The sequence below is a fragment of the Pleuronectes platessa genome, chromosome 7 (assembly GCF_947347685.1).
Source record: "Pleuronectes platessa chromosome 7, fPlePla1.1, whole genome shotgun sequence".
NCBI lineage: Eukaryota > Metazoa > Chordata > Actinopteri > Pleuronectiformes > Pleuronectidae > Pleuronectes > Pleuronectes platessa.
The window spans coordinates 15,935,997-15,952,021 of record NC_070632.1 but is presented as its reverse complement, the minus strand read 5'-3'; the positions used below and the strand labels follow the sequence as shown (position 1 = coordinate 15,952,021).

Here is a 16,025-nt window from a genome sequence, read left to right as displayed (position 1 = left end):
GGTCAGATTAGAGTAACGCGTTACTAAGTAGCGCGTTACCGGCATCACTGAATCTAAATATAACCGTTTTATATATTTCCTTTCACCTATGATTGATGTTTCATGTTTTTTGTATTTTCTACTGTTGGGAAAAACATTTGAGGATCTGAAGTTTGTGTCAATCAGGGAAAGAATCGATTTAATGTAAACGCTTAGAAATTGTTTTAATCCATGAGATTTGACATAGTCGTCCAGCAGAGGGCAGAGTAATGTGTGTGTGTGTGTGTGTGTGTTTGTACCTGCAATAAAAAAACAAGCTGAAATAAGGGCGAGGCAGGGGAAGGTCTGGTATTGTTCCTGTCTGAGCAGGATCAAATATGTAAACAAGGAGTGGCCAACATTGCACCATGTTAATGTCGGTACTTTTACAGCTACACAGCAATAAACGCTGCGGCGCTCACACGCATGAAAAAATGCTTACAAGACATTTCATTTCCACATTTTTTCTTTATTAGCTGAAAAAGATACAGATGATCCACGTGCCTGAATACAACGCAAAAGCAAATATGAGAACTCAGTGTTTTTCAAAACGCCAACAAAGACACATACACACTTTCGTAACAATTATTTTCTTTAAATGAACTTGCACAAGTCGATTTATTTAAATTCAATTTTGCCAATCTAAATAAATTCAATCTGAAAAGTGTTACATTTTGCAAATGGTCTAATACACTAAACAAATATTGCATTTGTTCCGTCAACAAAGGTAAGACTGTATCCTTCCAACCCTGTTTTTCTTACTCGCACCATTTATTACATTAGACAAACAGCAGTTATATAAAACAAGAAGGAGACGGATTTGATGTTACTTTATGAGTTCTCATTAAAACTGTGATCACACAGCATTTTATACGACAAGACAGATTTTGCAACTAGAAAAAGCCCACAACTAAATACAAAGGTCCACTTAGGAGGCACAATCTTTATCCCCAGATTTCTGAATTATTATCTATTTACATCTCTGCAAATGGTATATCTAGATATCTCCTCTGACATACATTCACTTATAACTACGCGTTATAATTTTGACACTAATACACACATTTGTCCAAAAAAACAAAGTACAAGGCTACACTTATTCAAACATGTGATTTCTGTGTAAAAGAGCATTATTTACAAGAAGAATGCCACGTTAGTACCGACATTTAATGCTATGAAATAAGTGCAACGAGAAGAAAAAGGCACAAGTGTCATGCAAGTTGTCATTTAGGAGTTTGACAAAAGTTTTAAAAAAGGGCAGCAAAACAAACAGCTGTTTGCATTTTATCTGGATACACATAGCCCTGAAGAAAAAAAATCCCTGATTCTGCACTAAACACACACACACACACACACACACACACACACAAACACACTCACACTCACACAGCTCCAACAAAGAGATTTTAAGGTGCACACATTTGTATCAGAGTCCATCGATAGTCCCTCATAGCTGGACCACATTTCTTACAAAAGTTCATTGACTTTTAAAATAGACAGAAGCTCTTTTCTTCCAGCGGGTCGATCCTCTATCCCTGGTGGGTTCTTATTATAAAAAAATCTATTATCTTTGGATTGAATGAAGAGTTTATTTACTGCTCTCCCATAGAATGCTGGTAGAGTGCAGGACTGATGGGTGGTTTAGAAGTGGACGTGCAACACATCACCTGTCGGACTTGTTTTAAATCAGCAAATCATCAAAATCCTGTCGTACGAACCCTTTCTGTAAAGCAAAGAAGAAAAATAGACATGAAACACAGAGAGATGATTATGCAGGATTGTTTTAATTATTTCTCCACATGGTTGATATACTTCCCACCACAGTGTTGTGGTGTGAACTACAGCTCATTGGAATGTTGGAAGTTTAGCTGGAGTGACCTCTGCCCTCGCAATGCAGTGTAATCCAGGGTCGAATAATTCAACGTTTAAATATAAACATACATTTTGGCACGTGTACATAACCTTGTTAAAGTATATTTAATATTATAGAATATATATATATACAAAGTGTGAAATGAACATTTACAATTTTTTTGTTCTGTCGTGACTTGTTCATTAGGAAACTCAGCACCGCACCCTTGGGTGGGGCAAGTCGTGATCTGCACAAGGCAGTAAACCTGGACCTGCCTTACTGGGTGTGAGAGTGTGAGAGTGTGTTGAAAGAGCAGCAGTTGAGAAGGGACAAATACAGGTTTTGAACATGTGCTACCCAAATGATACGGGAATCGCAGAGAGTGGGGACGGTCATCCAGCTCGTAAAGACACACACACACACACACACACACACACACACACACACAATCTCTTCTACTTTCACTCATTTTTACGCTTCAACACACAGGCAAACAAGCTCACACACACCCACACACACACAGACATCGAAATGAGGGTGGGGCCCTATACAGAGAAAATGTTCTACTTATCATTGTCAACACTCACTGTCCCTGCCAGTGTTTTGTACTTAACTGAAAACATTGTGCACACACATTCATTCAGTCAAACTATAAGCAGCCTTTTCTCGACGTGAAGGGGGCAATTTTGAGGTTCAGTATCTTGCCCAAGGACACTTGGCAATGCGGATTGGGGAAGACTGGGTTCGAACCGACGACCTTCCGGTTAGAGGGCAATAGTCGCCCAACACAGGTGTGTGTTTTATAAATATTCATTTTGTCTAAAATATGAATATAATGTCTGTAAATAAGCTGACCGATGACCGAGGTCGGAAGGTTTAGTCAGAAAAGAAACAAAATTCTTCTATGAAGAAAAATGTTAGTACATTTCAATATGGGGTTATGGGTTACTCCTTTTATAATATATTTATGACCTATATCATGGTTCAGTAATATTCAATACTAGAAGTGAGTCTGTCCTTTCATCACACTTATTATTCAGAAAAAAGAACTATAAATGTTCGTTTTTTCTGGGGGGCGATATTGTCATTCCACGTTGTCTCACCTTTTTGTACTCTTTGTGCAGTTTCTTGTACTGGAACATGTTGGTGAGAACTGTGGCTGCTGCTTTGGCTGCTTTCATCTTCCCAGCGCTGGAAAAAAACAAGGGGTCGTCAGAAATGACCTCGTGTGAGACGACAGGCTGCAACATTCTGAGCAACATTCGGTATCCAATGTCATGTAAATGTTTAGATATGTTTTACAGGACTCATGTTATCTATAGACTTATACAGAATGTTTTAACCATCGCCAAGTTACGACCACTCACCTGCTGCCAGTCGAGTTCTTGATGGCGACCAGTTTGGGCAGGCCGTTGTGAAAGCTGATGTCTCTGGCTGCTAAAGAGCTGCCCGTCACCAGGTTGTTGAGAATACCACAGATGTTCACCACTACATCGCTGGACGGCTCCTGCTGGTGCTCATTGTCTGGCAGCTTGGTCACCAGTAGGTTTACAACCTTCGTTGCTGAATATTGAAATATGTAATGTTAGATAACACTGCATTTCTTAAGACCTCGGAAACAATCAGCTATTTACCATTTGCAATGATATTCTTTGTGAACATGTAAAGGTTCCTGCCAAAAAGTTGACATGTTGCTTATGTACAGACTGCTGTCAATCAACTCCTACACTATCCTGATTGTACAGAACAACTGAATGTCTCATTGAGAGATAATTAAATCTTGATTGCTGCAGCTCTAGTATTAAATATTTAAGATTATTATTAATTAATGCTTAACTCCATTATTCTTGGTATCCTGGATGTTCTCATTTGAATTTCTCATCCTTAACTCTTCAGGATCTAGTTTTGAGCTTAACAGATTACAATTATTCATCCAGATATTATCATAACAACACAAACAAAATAAAAATACAACATTTCAATGCCAAGAATTGGGTGCAATTTTAAATAATAATATAAAATGTGTGTAAAATTTCCCAAATAGATTGTCAGTAGCTTTGAAGGTTCAAATGATCAGAGATAATTTTGCTTCCATGATATAAAAGTGAAGGGAATCACACAGACAAGCTGAAAGGGGCTAAACACATGTGAATAGAACACGAGCCAGAAGTGTGCCTTCATCCAATGTGCCAAATTAGAGTTTGTCTCACATGTGATACAACAAATACTTTAAAACAGACAAATCATGGAGGAAAAATGGAAGACTAACCCATGTCGCCCTTGTCGTTGGCATGGCGGGACAGATTTCGGAGGAGGCCTGTGAGGGAACGCAGCTCCAGGTCCTTGTTGGTACGTAGCAGGTCCAGCAGCGTTGGCAGAATGCGCTCGTGCTCCAGAGCCCACCGGCTCAGTACTGACGCCCACTGCAGGACAAAGAGGAAAATAACTCATAAATGAGACAAACTAACATTATAGCATTCAAGTGTTCCCACAGGTTAACTGACAAACATATGCTTCTTACCCTCTTGTCTCCGGCTGTGATGTTCTGCAGAGCTCCGGCAGCTGCCTCGCGGGTGGTGGAGTTGATCTCGCACTGATGCAGCACGCGGTTGTACAACCCGACTATCTGAGGGTGCCACAGCCAGTCCACGCCCTTCGGCACCCGTGCCACCTCGCTGAAAGTGGAGAGATCCTGGGGCTTTCTCTGTTACACACAAGAAGACAGAGGTGAGATGGAGGGTCTGGGTCCTGGACACAAAAAGCCACAAGTCCAACAGGTACGTACGTCTTTAGCTTTCCTGCTCTGGGGTGTAAAGCAACCAATGGCCTCGCCCATCCCTGAGTCCTGATCCCTGGTCGGTCCTTCCAGGCGCATCATGGCGGATGGAGGCATCTCACTGTAGAGCTGGTAGGAGAGGTTCCGCAAGACACACACTGCGTTTTCCACCCCCTAAGATCACACACGCAAAGATACACACAGTAAAGGTCAGACGTGGGTTGAAGAGATGCTGTTCAAATGAGGCTCAGTCTCCAGACGCTCTCACCTTGTCTTCTGCCTTGTTCTGATCGAGGGAGGACTTGATGTAGGCGACCAAAGAGTCCACAAGTCCGTGGGTCTCTCTCATCTGCTGACGGGTCTTCTCGTTCACAGAGCTCAGATTCCTGCACACACAGTCATTACAGATACAAGTCAGTCAGGAGTCATGCGTTTCATTAGATGCAAATGGGGCACAGCAGAGTTTGGCATGGTTGGGTTTTTCCACTTTTGGCACGATGCTTCAGCTTAAGAACATTTTTTTTATTAAATCAATAATTTAATTTAAGAGTAGATCAATATTTTGCAGAAAGCTTTGCAAATATTCCCCACATGCAAAGGTATTCATTAAAGCCCTCAGGTGTGCACACAGAGAGAGCCGAACAAAAGCGGCTAGAGCGATGCGGGCTTCTTCAAACAGCAGTGAAGAGTAATGGGTGTGGTGAGAGCTCCAGTGGCTTTCAGCCGACACATGAGTTCCAGCGGCCTGCAGGACTGGTTTGACCTCACAAGTGTGGTCATGGGAGAAGAAGCAGGCGCAAGCCAGAACGAAAAAACAACTAATTCAGTGACATTTTGCAGCTGCAGCGATGGGTAGCAGAAAAATGTAAGTGCACCTGAGGCAACCCGTGGTGTTGTAGTAGATGTCGGCCTCGGAGGCGGACTGATAGATGTCCTCAGTGTCTCCGCCGCCGGACAGAGGGATGAGGACCTTCTCGGTCAACTCAGGAAGCGTCTCCCGGGCCAGTTTCTCCTTCAGGTTGTCTTTGGATGAAAGGTTCCACAGAATACCTGCATACACACACACACACACACACACACAAACACACACATCAGGGACAGGTCAGCAACAAATTCAAGCATTATTGTCCTTTTACCACATTACTGCCGACTTTTTTACTTTTTATTTCTCATGTACGATGTCGGAAGGCTTTAAATTTTCATTTGAACCATGGTGATTTTTATCCTTTGCAGTTGAAAAACACACTTATTGTCTTTCTTGTGGAGAGTTGGGTGAGAAGATGGATGTAGCTTCGTGTTCATAAAAATCGAATTGGTCCTGAACTCGTTATTTTAGGATGACCGGTCTTTCTATGAGACAGTTGAACCTACAAATCTGGAAAAGGCCCATCTGCTTTGTTATTTATCACTTTCCCAAAGATTACTTTTTCCTTTACATGCGCCATCGACACAAGCTATAGCAGTGCAGTAGAAATAAATCACTGTGGCTCAAAGGTCACAAAGACGGGGCCTCTGCTCATCAAGGAGCAGATACACTGTAACTTATCCTCCTCTTCACACACCCTATAGAAAAGATAACAGCTCCACCTTTGTGTGCTCAACTAACACACTGCATTCCTCTTACATCTCCACCCTGGAGTCGGGCTTGCAATATCCGTCTTTTTCTTTAATTTTCAAGAAGTCACTGAGTGAGAAAGTGCGATCGCTTCTGCTGACAACAGACGATGATGCAGATGCAGACCAGACAAGAGGAAACTAAACTTGTTCAGACTCGGGCTGTTGCTGCCCCGACAGACGTAAATGTCAAATAAAGAGGAAATGAAAGCACAACCACTGAGAGAAAGAATGCTGATATAATGAAAAGAGTTTCCACTCCCTTTTTAAGAAAACAAAACGAACTGGGACTTTATTTACAGTAAATACCGACTATCTGGATTCTCCTGCGATCCTTCCCGGGTGTGGTATAGTATCACTTTCAAAATGCTAGTCTTTGCCCAAGGTATTTCAAGGACATCACAGGCCAAGATCACGTTGCATCCAAACACCAACTAATCAGCATTCAAGGCTGCTGGAGGCGAATGTCCCCGGCAAGCTGTGAGAAACCTGCTCCGCTCGTCGTGTCCTACTTTTGTCTGAAATCTGTTTTTTTTCCTACCTGTGATGTTTTTGTGGAGCTCGTCGTCGTTCTCCTTGAGCCCCTCGACCAGCTGCGGGATGCCGCCCTCATCGATCAGCGCCACTTTGTTTTCCATGCTCTCGTAGATGAGGTTGCGCGTGGCCCCAGTGGCGTAGCGCTGCACTTCCTGGTTGTCACTGTTGAAGAGCCTCACCAGCTCAGGGATGCCCTTCAAACGACGCACCTGGAGAAACAAGATCATGAGGCTTAGGATTTGTCTACTTTACATTTAATGCTTATTTTTTTATTCTTTCTCCTATTATTTGGTGTGTTTTTTTTGTTTGCTTTTAAGGGAAACTAAGCGTAAAGAGTGTTCGGATGGATTCAAATCTTGATAACAGCATCTTTCACATTCAGTTTCATCTCATGCAATGTTTGCTTGGGTCTGGACTGTATCCATGGCAGTGATTAAGAGTTGGAACTATTTAGCTCTTCCCCCTGTTTTTAATTGCAAATAAATCCAGAAACTGTGGTTTCATGAGGGGACTGTTGGGTTTATGCGAAGCTAAGATAACTTTAGCTGCTGGCTGAACCTTCATATTTACTGTATAGATATGAGAGTAGATAATCTTCATCCTCTAACTCCAACGAAGAGACTGAATATGTTAAATGTGTAAAAGAACATTTCCTTTTTAGAGGAACAATTACGCACTGACCGCAAGTCTCTGCCTGTCCTCAACAGGCTAAAAGCACTGAGGCCAGAGCAGATAAGAGGTTTAATCTTTACTATAAATCAGCCATTCAACGTGTTTACTGGGCAAAGTCCACATATGCTTACTGCATTTAAATTTAAATAACAGAAGCAAAGCTGTCACTGCCTCCTGTCACCAGATCATCCATCATGGCGCCAACCGATTATATAACAAAGTGTCTCAGGGCGGAATGCAGAGAGGAGAGACCTGGAGGAATTTTAACAAACTGTTTTAAATACCTCTTGTTTGGCCTCGTTGTCGTTGTAACACTCGTGTTGAATGTAGGCGGCACCCAGGACCTGTAAATCATGGTCGGGCTCCCTCAGGTGCTGTATAGCTGTGGCCATATCCAAGGAGGTGATCCTAGCAAAGAAGCAAAATACTCATTAAAACCAAGACTGTAAATCATTTTGGTGAAGTCGTCACGCTGCTGTACTGCAAGATAGCACACATTCTGCATGACCTCTGGATGTTTGAGTGAAACCAACAGAGTGGCCGCGATAATTACTATAATCAATCACGGATGATTTGTATCATGTCTGAAAAACTGTTGTATTTCTTCCAAATCAGACACTGGCCTGTGAATCGGCTCGGCTAACCACATGCTGCGGGATGTGTGAAATGCAAGGACAGACACTCAGCTGCCACACCCAAAACCAGTTCCACCACCATGGAGCCACCTCCCGATCCACAGCTCTGAGTAAAAACACACACACATACACACACACACACTCCCTCACTAAGACCCCCTGACACATGATGGTTGAGAAACCATCATACTGGTGCATATAGCTTCCCTCTGCTGCCGCTGACGTCTCAGACACATTCAACAAGCTGAGTCACCCGAATGAGTCGAGCTGTCATTTCCATCATCGAGTATTATGAACTAATTAAAGGATACAGGATGATTATATTGGCGTTTACTGACAAAACATACAGAATAATAATGTTCTCACAGTCAATAACTCCCACTCAAAATATCTGATTAGGCCATAGCTCTCTAATCTAAACCCCATTCCCAAGTTGCATGTTCTGAAGCAAATGGAGCATTCACTGGGAACTACTTTCAGCAGTGGAGTAATACACATGCGGTGTGTTAATGTTTGCACAATCAGTCTGGTGCTGGGTGGTGATCAGGATGTGGCGCAGACTAAATTAAACCTAAATGGCCAGTGTTTGTCATAATAAAGGAACATGTTGCCAGTGGTTTAAGGGCAATAGAGGCACAGAGGATTAAGGTGCAGTAAACAAACACTTGGCTTCACAGACAATATGAGTTAGGAGCCGCTTCACTCTTGGTTCTGGCCTTTTCTTACGACTTGATCAGACGTGTGGTGCAGAGTGCCAGAGAACACCTATGAGCATGCATGGTTGAGTCGTGGCTCCTTTAAAAGGCTATTTACCTGCTGCGGTGCAGAAGAGTTTTCATAAAACTATAACTGACCACATGATCGAATGTTAGACTGACTTCACGAATAGTTTAGTTTGATAGAGAATATTATGCTGCAAAAAATTTAGCCAAGTAGTATTAGTACTGATATAGTAGGTTTTAATAAAGCAATAAAGGTGAATGAACACAAGTAAAATGTGTTTTATATGATTTCATTTGACCCTACATGTCAATTTGGAAACTTCGGCATTCCATTTGTTTTATTCTATTTCCATACTTTGATAAAAGCGTCTTCACGCTGCACTACACCTATGGACGTGATAAGGGAATGAAAATCATAGAATATTTATTCATGATACCAGATTTTAAACCTCCTAATATGAGTCCGCATCAGCGGGTTGGTCATTATGTGGATGTGGACCTTTTTGCTGACACAGATATGTTCAACCTACCATTACACACGCAGGCTCTGTCAATAATAGTGTGAGAACATGAAATGCACCGTCTGTTTCAACTGGAAATGCTGAACGTGTGAGTGTCTCACCCGCTGAGGTTAGCCATGCTGGCTCCCATCTCCATCTGCCCATTGAAGATGTCCATCCCCCGGCCGACACTCTGAATGCTTTTGGTTGACATGGCGCGGGACAGGGTGCCCTGACGCGGCATCATCATGCTCGCCTGGGAAGCCGAGGCCACTCCAGAACCGATGAAGCCCCTGTCCACCATGTCCCCTCCTCTACCGTAGGAGCTCCCAGACACGGAGCCCATGCTCAGGCGGTTTCGGTTTGTAATCCTGTTGATGGTGCGGTGGGCCGGGCCTTTGAAAGACTGTTGGTGGACGATCTCCGCATCCCCTCCTGCCATCCCTCCGACACGGGAAAGAGTGCCACTGAGGGATCGCTGCATGCTTGGCGCGTAGGCCAGGCCGCCTCCTCCTTGCCTCTTCTGGCTGCTATAGCCGTTTACCGTGCCCTGGCTGTACTGGTGGTTGTAGATGGCGTCCCGGTCTGAGACTAAGCTTCCGGCGTCGCTGGCATCGACCATCCAGGGATACATAGGCTGGGGTTGCTGCCGCATTGTGTGCATAGAGAGGGTCTCTGAGTCCATTCGGGGCTGGGTATTGGTGTTGCCCTGGTAGCTGCCCATGCGCATGTCCTCTCTGTAAAAACCCCCACCACCACCACCACCACCACCACCAGCTCCAGCTCCACCACCTCCAATACTGATCCTGTGGAACTGGGCCAGATCTGGGCCGCTGGACCGGGCGCTGAAGCCTGACCTCTGGGATACACGAGGAGCCTGAGGCTGAAGAGAGGAGGAACTGTTACAATCAAATGTGAGCAGAGTTATTCTCTGTGTTGTATTGAACTGTATGTGTGGGTGAATTTGCGATGAGTCACCGGTTTCTAAATGTGATCACCAACATGTCAGGAATCAAAGGTAATGGCCTCAGCATTCACCATTTAGGCGTGGAGGATTTTTTAAACTAATTTAAATGAGACGTATCAGACAGCTATTAGAAATCTACAAGTTAAGGCAAGGTCACGCTCAGGTTCAGAGCTCAAACATTAGCGGAATAAAGCCAGCGTTTTCCTGTTGAATCCCAAAAATAGAGGAATCTAGAGGGTGGACATGAAAACCCTGAGCTGATCTCATCACAGCCTCCTGTGAAATACCACACGTGCTGAGCGCTGTTCATGACCCGCTGTGACACCAGCAGAGGGCCGGAACTGGTGATGTTTGATATGTGTTAAGAAATGTTTAGGCAGTGAGATAATCTGGCCGCACTCACCAATGTTCTGGAGCCGGAGGTCATGTAGGAAGACTTTGAGCTGAAGTTGGGGTTGTAGGTGTGATATTTCACTGATGAAGTGCCACCGTATTCTGAAATAAAGCAACAAAAAGGAATAACACATGAGTACTAAATATAATACATACATTTACAAAAGTCGAGAAATATTTTCTGAAAAGACAAAAAAAAGCTCCAATCCATTTGTTGTGAAAGTTTTATATCTTTTTTATATTTTAAATCAGAAATTTATTAATACATTTTTTTAAAAAGATGACGCTCCAAATTAGTCGATTGAAATGTTTTTTCCAGTTCTTAAACTTCTTGAAACCTTGATTCATATCTTTCGGATTTTTAGGTGGAAGCAGAATAATGCTGGCTCTCCTTGACAAGCTTTGGCAGAGTTAAAAACATAAACACTTGTTTACTTTTACAAGCTCATGTTTTAACAGGGATATCTAATTGGTTGTTATTATAACATTATACATGAACATAACAGACTTTGACATTTAAATTGAAAAAAAAGATCAAATAAAACGATGATCATAGGACCAGAGTGAAGATTAAAACACATGGAGCTGTCTCGCCTCTCTAATTCACAACAATGATTTGCATGAAAAATAGCAGGTGTTGTGTTACAGTTGGAGACTGAGGACGAGACTGTAACAGGAGGAGGAGTCCAGTCACCAGGTCTCTGGTTACCGCTCACCTGGGAGAATACTTCTCGACTGACACACACATTGATCTCTCAGCACGGAGAGCGTGTGAATGTTTCCCTCCTCTACAGGTCGGTGTGAGCGGTGAAGCTGACGGCAGCAAAACATTGAATACGGTCCGAGCCTTGAGAGGCTGATCGCTGAGTCAAATATCTGGGTCAACTGAAACCAGAAAAGTTCAGTGATAAAACCCTGTTTATTAAACTCAGTGTGTGTGTATATGTCAACCAATAATTCTGTCCAGATTCTTATTGAAATCTCCGTGGAATGAATCTGTTGTTCCAGGTATGATACATTCATGCAAACAGCCGTGCAGCTGTGTGAGCCTGCACTTACTATTACTATACTAAAATAGTTAGTACTAATAGTACTAATGATAAGTAATGATGTACTCATGATAACATTGGCTAAGTAGAGGGGCCCTCAGTACATACCTCCACCAAGACTGACTGGCCTCCTTCTCTCCATATTGCACACACATTGACATCAGACATCTTCTACAAACTATTTGTATTATATCACCTGTTCATAGATATGAGCTTCTACCTTTTGATTATAATATCTTCTTCCTCTTCCCAAACCTGTCAAATCTTGCCCTGTTACAGAAAGTGATAAAAATTCCTAGATCTGGATCCTTAAATCAAATCTGCTCTGAAAGGTAATATGTTCTTTCTTGGCCCATGACCCAATTTACCACAGTTTCAATAACATCTTTTCAGTAGTTTATTGCGTAACCCTGGCAACAGACAGACCAACAGTTATGAAACCGTGTCAGCTGAGGTAGAGTGCCATTCGATTTTCAGGTAGACTACTTGAATTTGATTTGAAAGGTCTAACTTGTGAGCAGAGTGGAAATTTGCCGACACCCTTGACTTGTACTGAGCAAGAATACACAACGGCATCTCTTGGCCTAGATTCAACACAACCCGGGCAACGCCCGACACACCTGAGACCCACAGTTTTTACAACACGCAGCAAACACACCCTGAAAACTCCTCCATCAGGAAACTTTTTTTTCCTTCCTGTTGTTTTTTAAAAAGTGAACTTTGTCCACTGAATCAACAAACACACAAAGGTTTGCACAGTCGCGCACACCCACACACACAAACTTTTTCCACTCTTACTTTCTGCTGAGGCTTGTCCACATATTAACACCAGTTATTGTCATAGAGAGAAACTTGTTGCAGGATGAACATTTAGATTCAGAGGAAGGGGCGATCTTTGCCGAACCCTCAGCATGTTTCCCTCATGTGTAAACACATCCGATCACAATTAACTCCTCTAGAACCACCAAACCACAGAAATGGCAGCCTTCCCTGCCGTGTCATTATGTATTCTTCCTCTCCTTCTTGAAAAGGTTTCAAAACATGATTGAGATGACTTGACAGTATTTAATGTTTGCCTCTGTTAAGCCGCTAGCGTTGGCCCCTCGAGGGGAAAAAGCCGAAAACTAGTAGGGTGAGAAACAGTTTCTGCCTCAGCCGCAGCCCAGAATGTTTGATGTTGATTAGGGAAGGCTCTGACGTGGAGGTGCTTGGAGAGCTCGCGGCGGTTTGACACATCCATCATGGAAAGTGATGGAATGTCTTTACACTTTAGGGGACAGGTAAACAAGTTTTAGCCTCCACGACTTCTACATTCACTCAAACTGCATCCACCAGACTCATTTCTCTTACTGCACGAAATGTGTCGCAACACCCAAGTACACTCCTGGAAACCTTTCATTCACCCTGATGCTTACATAACAATCCCACCTCCACCTTGTCTGACGACGCAGACACCTTTTTACAACTTCAAGACTTTGAACAGAAGACAATGACACTCCAGTCATCTTCCAGGTATCTCTTGAACTGTTGGCCCCTTTCAGCTGAGCAAGGCCTGAAACACAATCCCACAGGGGGAGGCTTTCACTTTACCCTGCTATCGGGGAGGATCGTGAAAGCAGCTCTTGTTTGGGCCTGTTACACATTAACCCTTTCTCAGGTCATATGCAGATATACACATACACACACACCCATACCCACGCACACACACACACACACACACACACACAGAACACTGTACGATCGCTGCTGCGTTCAGTTCAGAGCAGCTGAATGGACAGATTTGCCCTGATGAGAAACAAACCCGCAGGAATGCAGCAGACGACACACACAACACACACACACACTCACACACACACACACACACACACACACACACACACACACACAACAGACATATTCAAACATGTTTAAACTGAAAAGTTTTATTAAAAGCTTCCAATGATATGAGTCATAGCCTACTAGAGAAATGTGAATTAAGTTAGTTTTGTCAACAACAGAAATTAATAAGCTTATAATCGTTGAATAAACAAACAGGAAACATATTATTCAAACCAAATAAGGTGGTTTGATTATTCTTTTAAGAAAAAACGGGAACCAATCCACAGGTTCAAGCCTCTTAAATGAGAATATGTCTGGTTTTCTAATACACAGATATTGAAAAATAATCAATAAATCGTCCATTTTAAGGAATGAATGAATATATGGTGGAGAAGCAAATACAATTTTTGAAAAGAGTTCAGCTCTTTGGAGTAAAGCAGAAGGAAACATGGTTATAAGACTGACTGGTCAGACTGGCGCACAAAGCCACCTGACTCCTGTACATGGGTGGACACTGAGGGCTTCTGCCTTGAATTCACAGACCGCTCTAAACTGAACCTAGATCCGCTCAGTGCGCGCAGCCAAGCGGACACATCCAGAGACACAGAGAGGAACATGTATCCAGAGCAGTTCCCCTGAGAAAAGGTGAGTTAAGAGACCTCTTTACCTGACGTGGCGTAATGCGAGGCGGATCCATTCTGACGCGGAAGTGTGGACTTCTCCGCCATTCTCATCTGGACCTGCTGCTGGACCCGCCGCGATCTGGACACCTCGTCCGACGCGGAGCCCCCATTCCCGAGGCGGACCTCAGACGGGAGCACGTAGCTGGTGACGGATGTGTGGGGCTGCAGGGCGGACAGAAAGACATTCTCAGAGCCCACGACACTCATGGTGGAAAGGTTAGGAGGAGACACGCTGGCGTCCGGACAGAGCGCAGCTGCGAACAGGTTGTTGTGTGTCCGCTGAACGTGGCGGAGGCGACTGAGAGGCGCACCAGCAGGGGGCGGGGCCTTAGGGGGCAGAGGACACCTGACGTACAGGTGAGTGAGCTATCTGTCTGTGTGTGTCTTTATGTGTGTGTACACACTGCTGTGTTAGTACTGCCATTATGAACAGACTTATCCAAATTCACTGGATAAACCTCCATTAAACTGTTCAAACCAAATTATGTACTATGCTATGCTATGCTATGCTATGCTATTTTATGTTGTTTTATGTTGTGTTGTATTGTTTTAAATTGTGTTGAGCTCTGCAATGCTATGTTATGTTATGTATTTTTATATTGTGATGTTTTATGTTGTGTTGTATTGTTTTAAATTGTGTTGAGCTCTGCAATGCTATGTTATGTTATGTTATGTATTTTTATATTGTGTGGTTTGATGTTGTGTTGTATTGTTTTTTACTGTGTTATGTTATGCTATGCTATGCTATGCTATGTTGTGCTATGCTATGCTATAGCATGTTATGTTATGCAATGTCATGTTGTGTTAAGGCCAGGTAGTTTAATGTATGACAATATAATATTAAACTGATTATATGTTTTATAAATACAATACTTTTGCATTTGATATGTTACCCATTTTCAAAGCAGGAGTATCTTTATATTGCAGTATTACCACTTTAAATTGAGTAAAGGATCTTTGTATTCTTGTAACACATCTTTAAGATTATGTAAATTGTGATTTGAAAAGTTCAAAAAGAGAAAGAGAAACTCCACATTTATTTTTAGTTGTACTGTGTTCTGATCACGATCACAGCTACATTTCTGTTCTGTTACATAGAGTGGATTCTGTGGACTTGTTAAAATATATTAAAACTTAATTCGATGGAGTGAATAAACAAAGTAAATAAACCCGGTTAAACAACAGATTTACATTTTTTTCATTTAGCTGACGCTTTTATCCAAAGCGACTTACAATAAGTGCATCAACTCCGAGGGTACAGATCCAGAACAACAAGAATCAAGAAAGTATAATTTCTTCAAAATAAAACAAAACTAAAAAGTGCTATAAGTAAGTGCCATGTAAGTGCTACTAAAGTGTTAGTTGCAAAGAGTTGTTAGTGTTTTTTTTTTTTCATTCAAGGTAAAGTCGGAAGAGGTGTGTTTTTAGTTTTCGGCAGAAGATGTGTATACTTTCAGATGTCCGGATGTCGATGGGGAGCTCATTCCAGCATCTCGGAGCCAGGACTGCAAACAGTCGTGATTTTGATCACGAAAGTGTTTAGCTCGCAGTGAGGGAGCAACGAGCCGATTAGCCGAAGCAGAGCGGAGTGAACGAGCTGGGGTGTAACGTTTGACCATGATGATTGTTAAACAAAAACGACAGTCCTGTCTAGCAGCCCCTAACCCTTAATGAGCAATGGGGGTAAATGTGATGGCGTTGAGGAATTAAGTCTTAAGTCTGTTCTTAATATATAGTTCTTAAGTCTGAATAAACCGTTGGATCATGAAGGTAAACTTTTTTTTAGAAA

The 16,025-nt window shown here is 42.6% G+C and overlaps 1 protein-coding gene across 2 annotated transcripts; it reads right to left on the bottom strand.

Moving 5' to 3' along the window:
- Positions 1-466: 466 nt before the first annotated feature.
- Positions 467-14,526, bottom strand: pkp3a (plakophilin 3a). Of its 2 annotated transcripts, none has more exons than XM_053426922.1 (13): positions 14,221-14,526; positions 10,697-10,788; positions 9,449-10,209; positions 7,754-7,877; positions 6,802-7,006; positions 5,522-5,696; positions 4,915-5,032; positions 4,656-4,820; positions 4,392-4,574; positions 4,140-4,293; positions 3,238-3,433; positions 2,974-3,061; positions 467-1,741 (listed from the first exon to the last, which is right to left on the bottom strand). In XM_053426922.1, exons 1-13 carry the CDS (start codon positions 14,441-14,443, stop codon positions 1,700-1,702), a joined length of 2,526 nt encoding a protein of 841 aa, XP_053282897.1. In that variant the 5' UTR covers positions 14,444-14,526; the 3' UTR covers positions 467-1,699. The 2 variants fall into 2 exon arrangements, with proteins under 2 accessions (XP_053282897.1, XP_053282896.1); XM_053426921.1 differs by lacking the exon at positions 14,221-14,526 and adding an exon at positions 11,403-13,594.
- Between the last annotated feature and the right edge of the window lie 1,499 nt (positions 14,527-16,025).

What these genes read in the sequence shown, in the direction of transcription:
- pkp3a (XM_053426921.1), bottom strand. Translation starts at nt 11,805, where the DNA reads ATGAGTACATCATTACTTATCATTAGTACTATTAGTACTAACTATTTT. An exon ending in CCTCCGGCTCCAGAACATTG is followed by an intron (nt 10,210 to 10,696) that starts GTGAGTGCGGCC and finishes TCCTCTCTTCAG; the next exon opens with CCTCAGGCTCCTCGTGTATC. An exon ending in AGAGCAGGAAAGCTAAAGAC is followed by an intron (nt 4,575 to 4,655) that starts GTACGTACCTGT and finishes TGTGTGTAACAG; the next exon opens with AGAAAGCCCCAGGATCTCTC.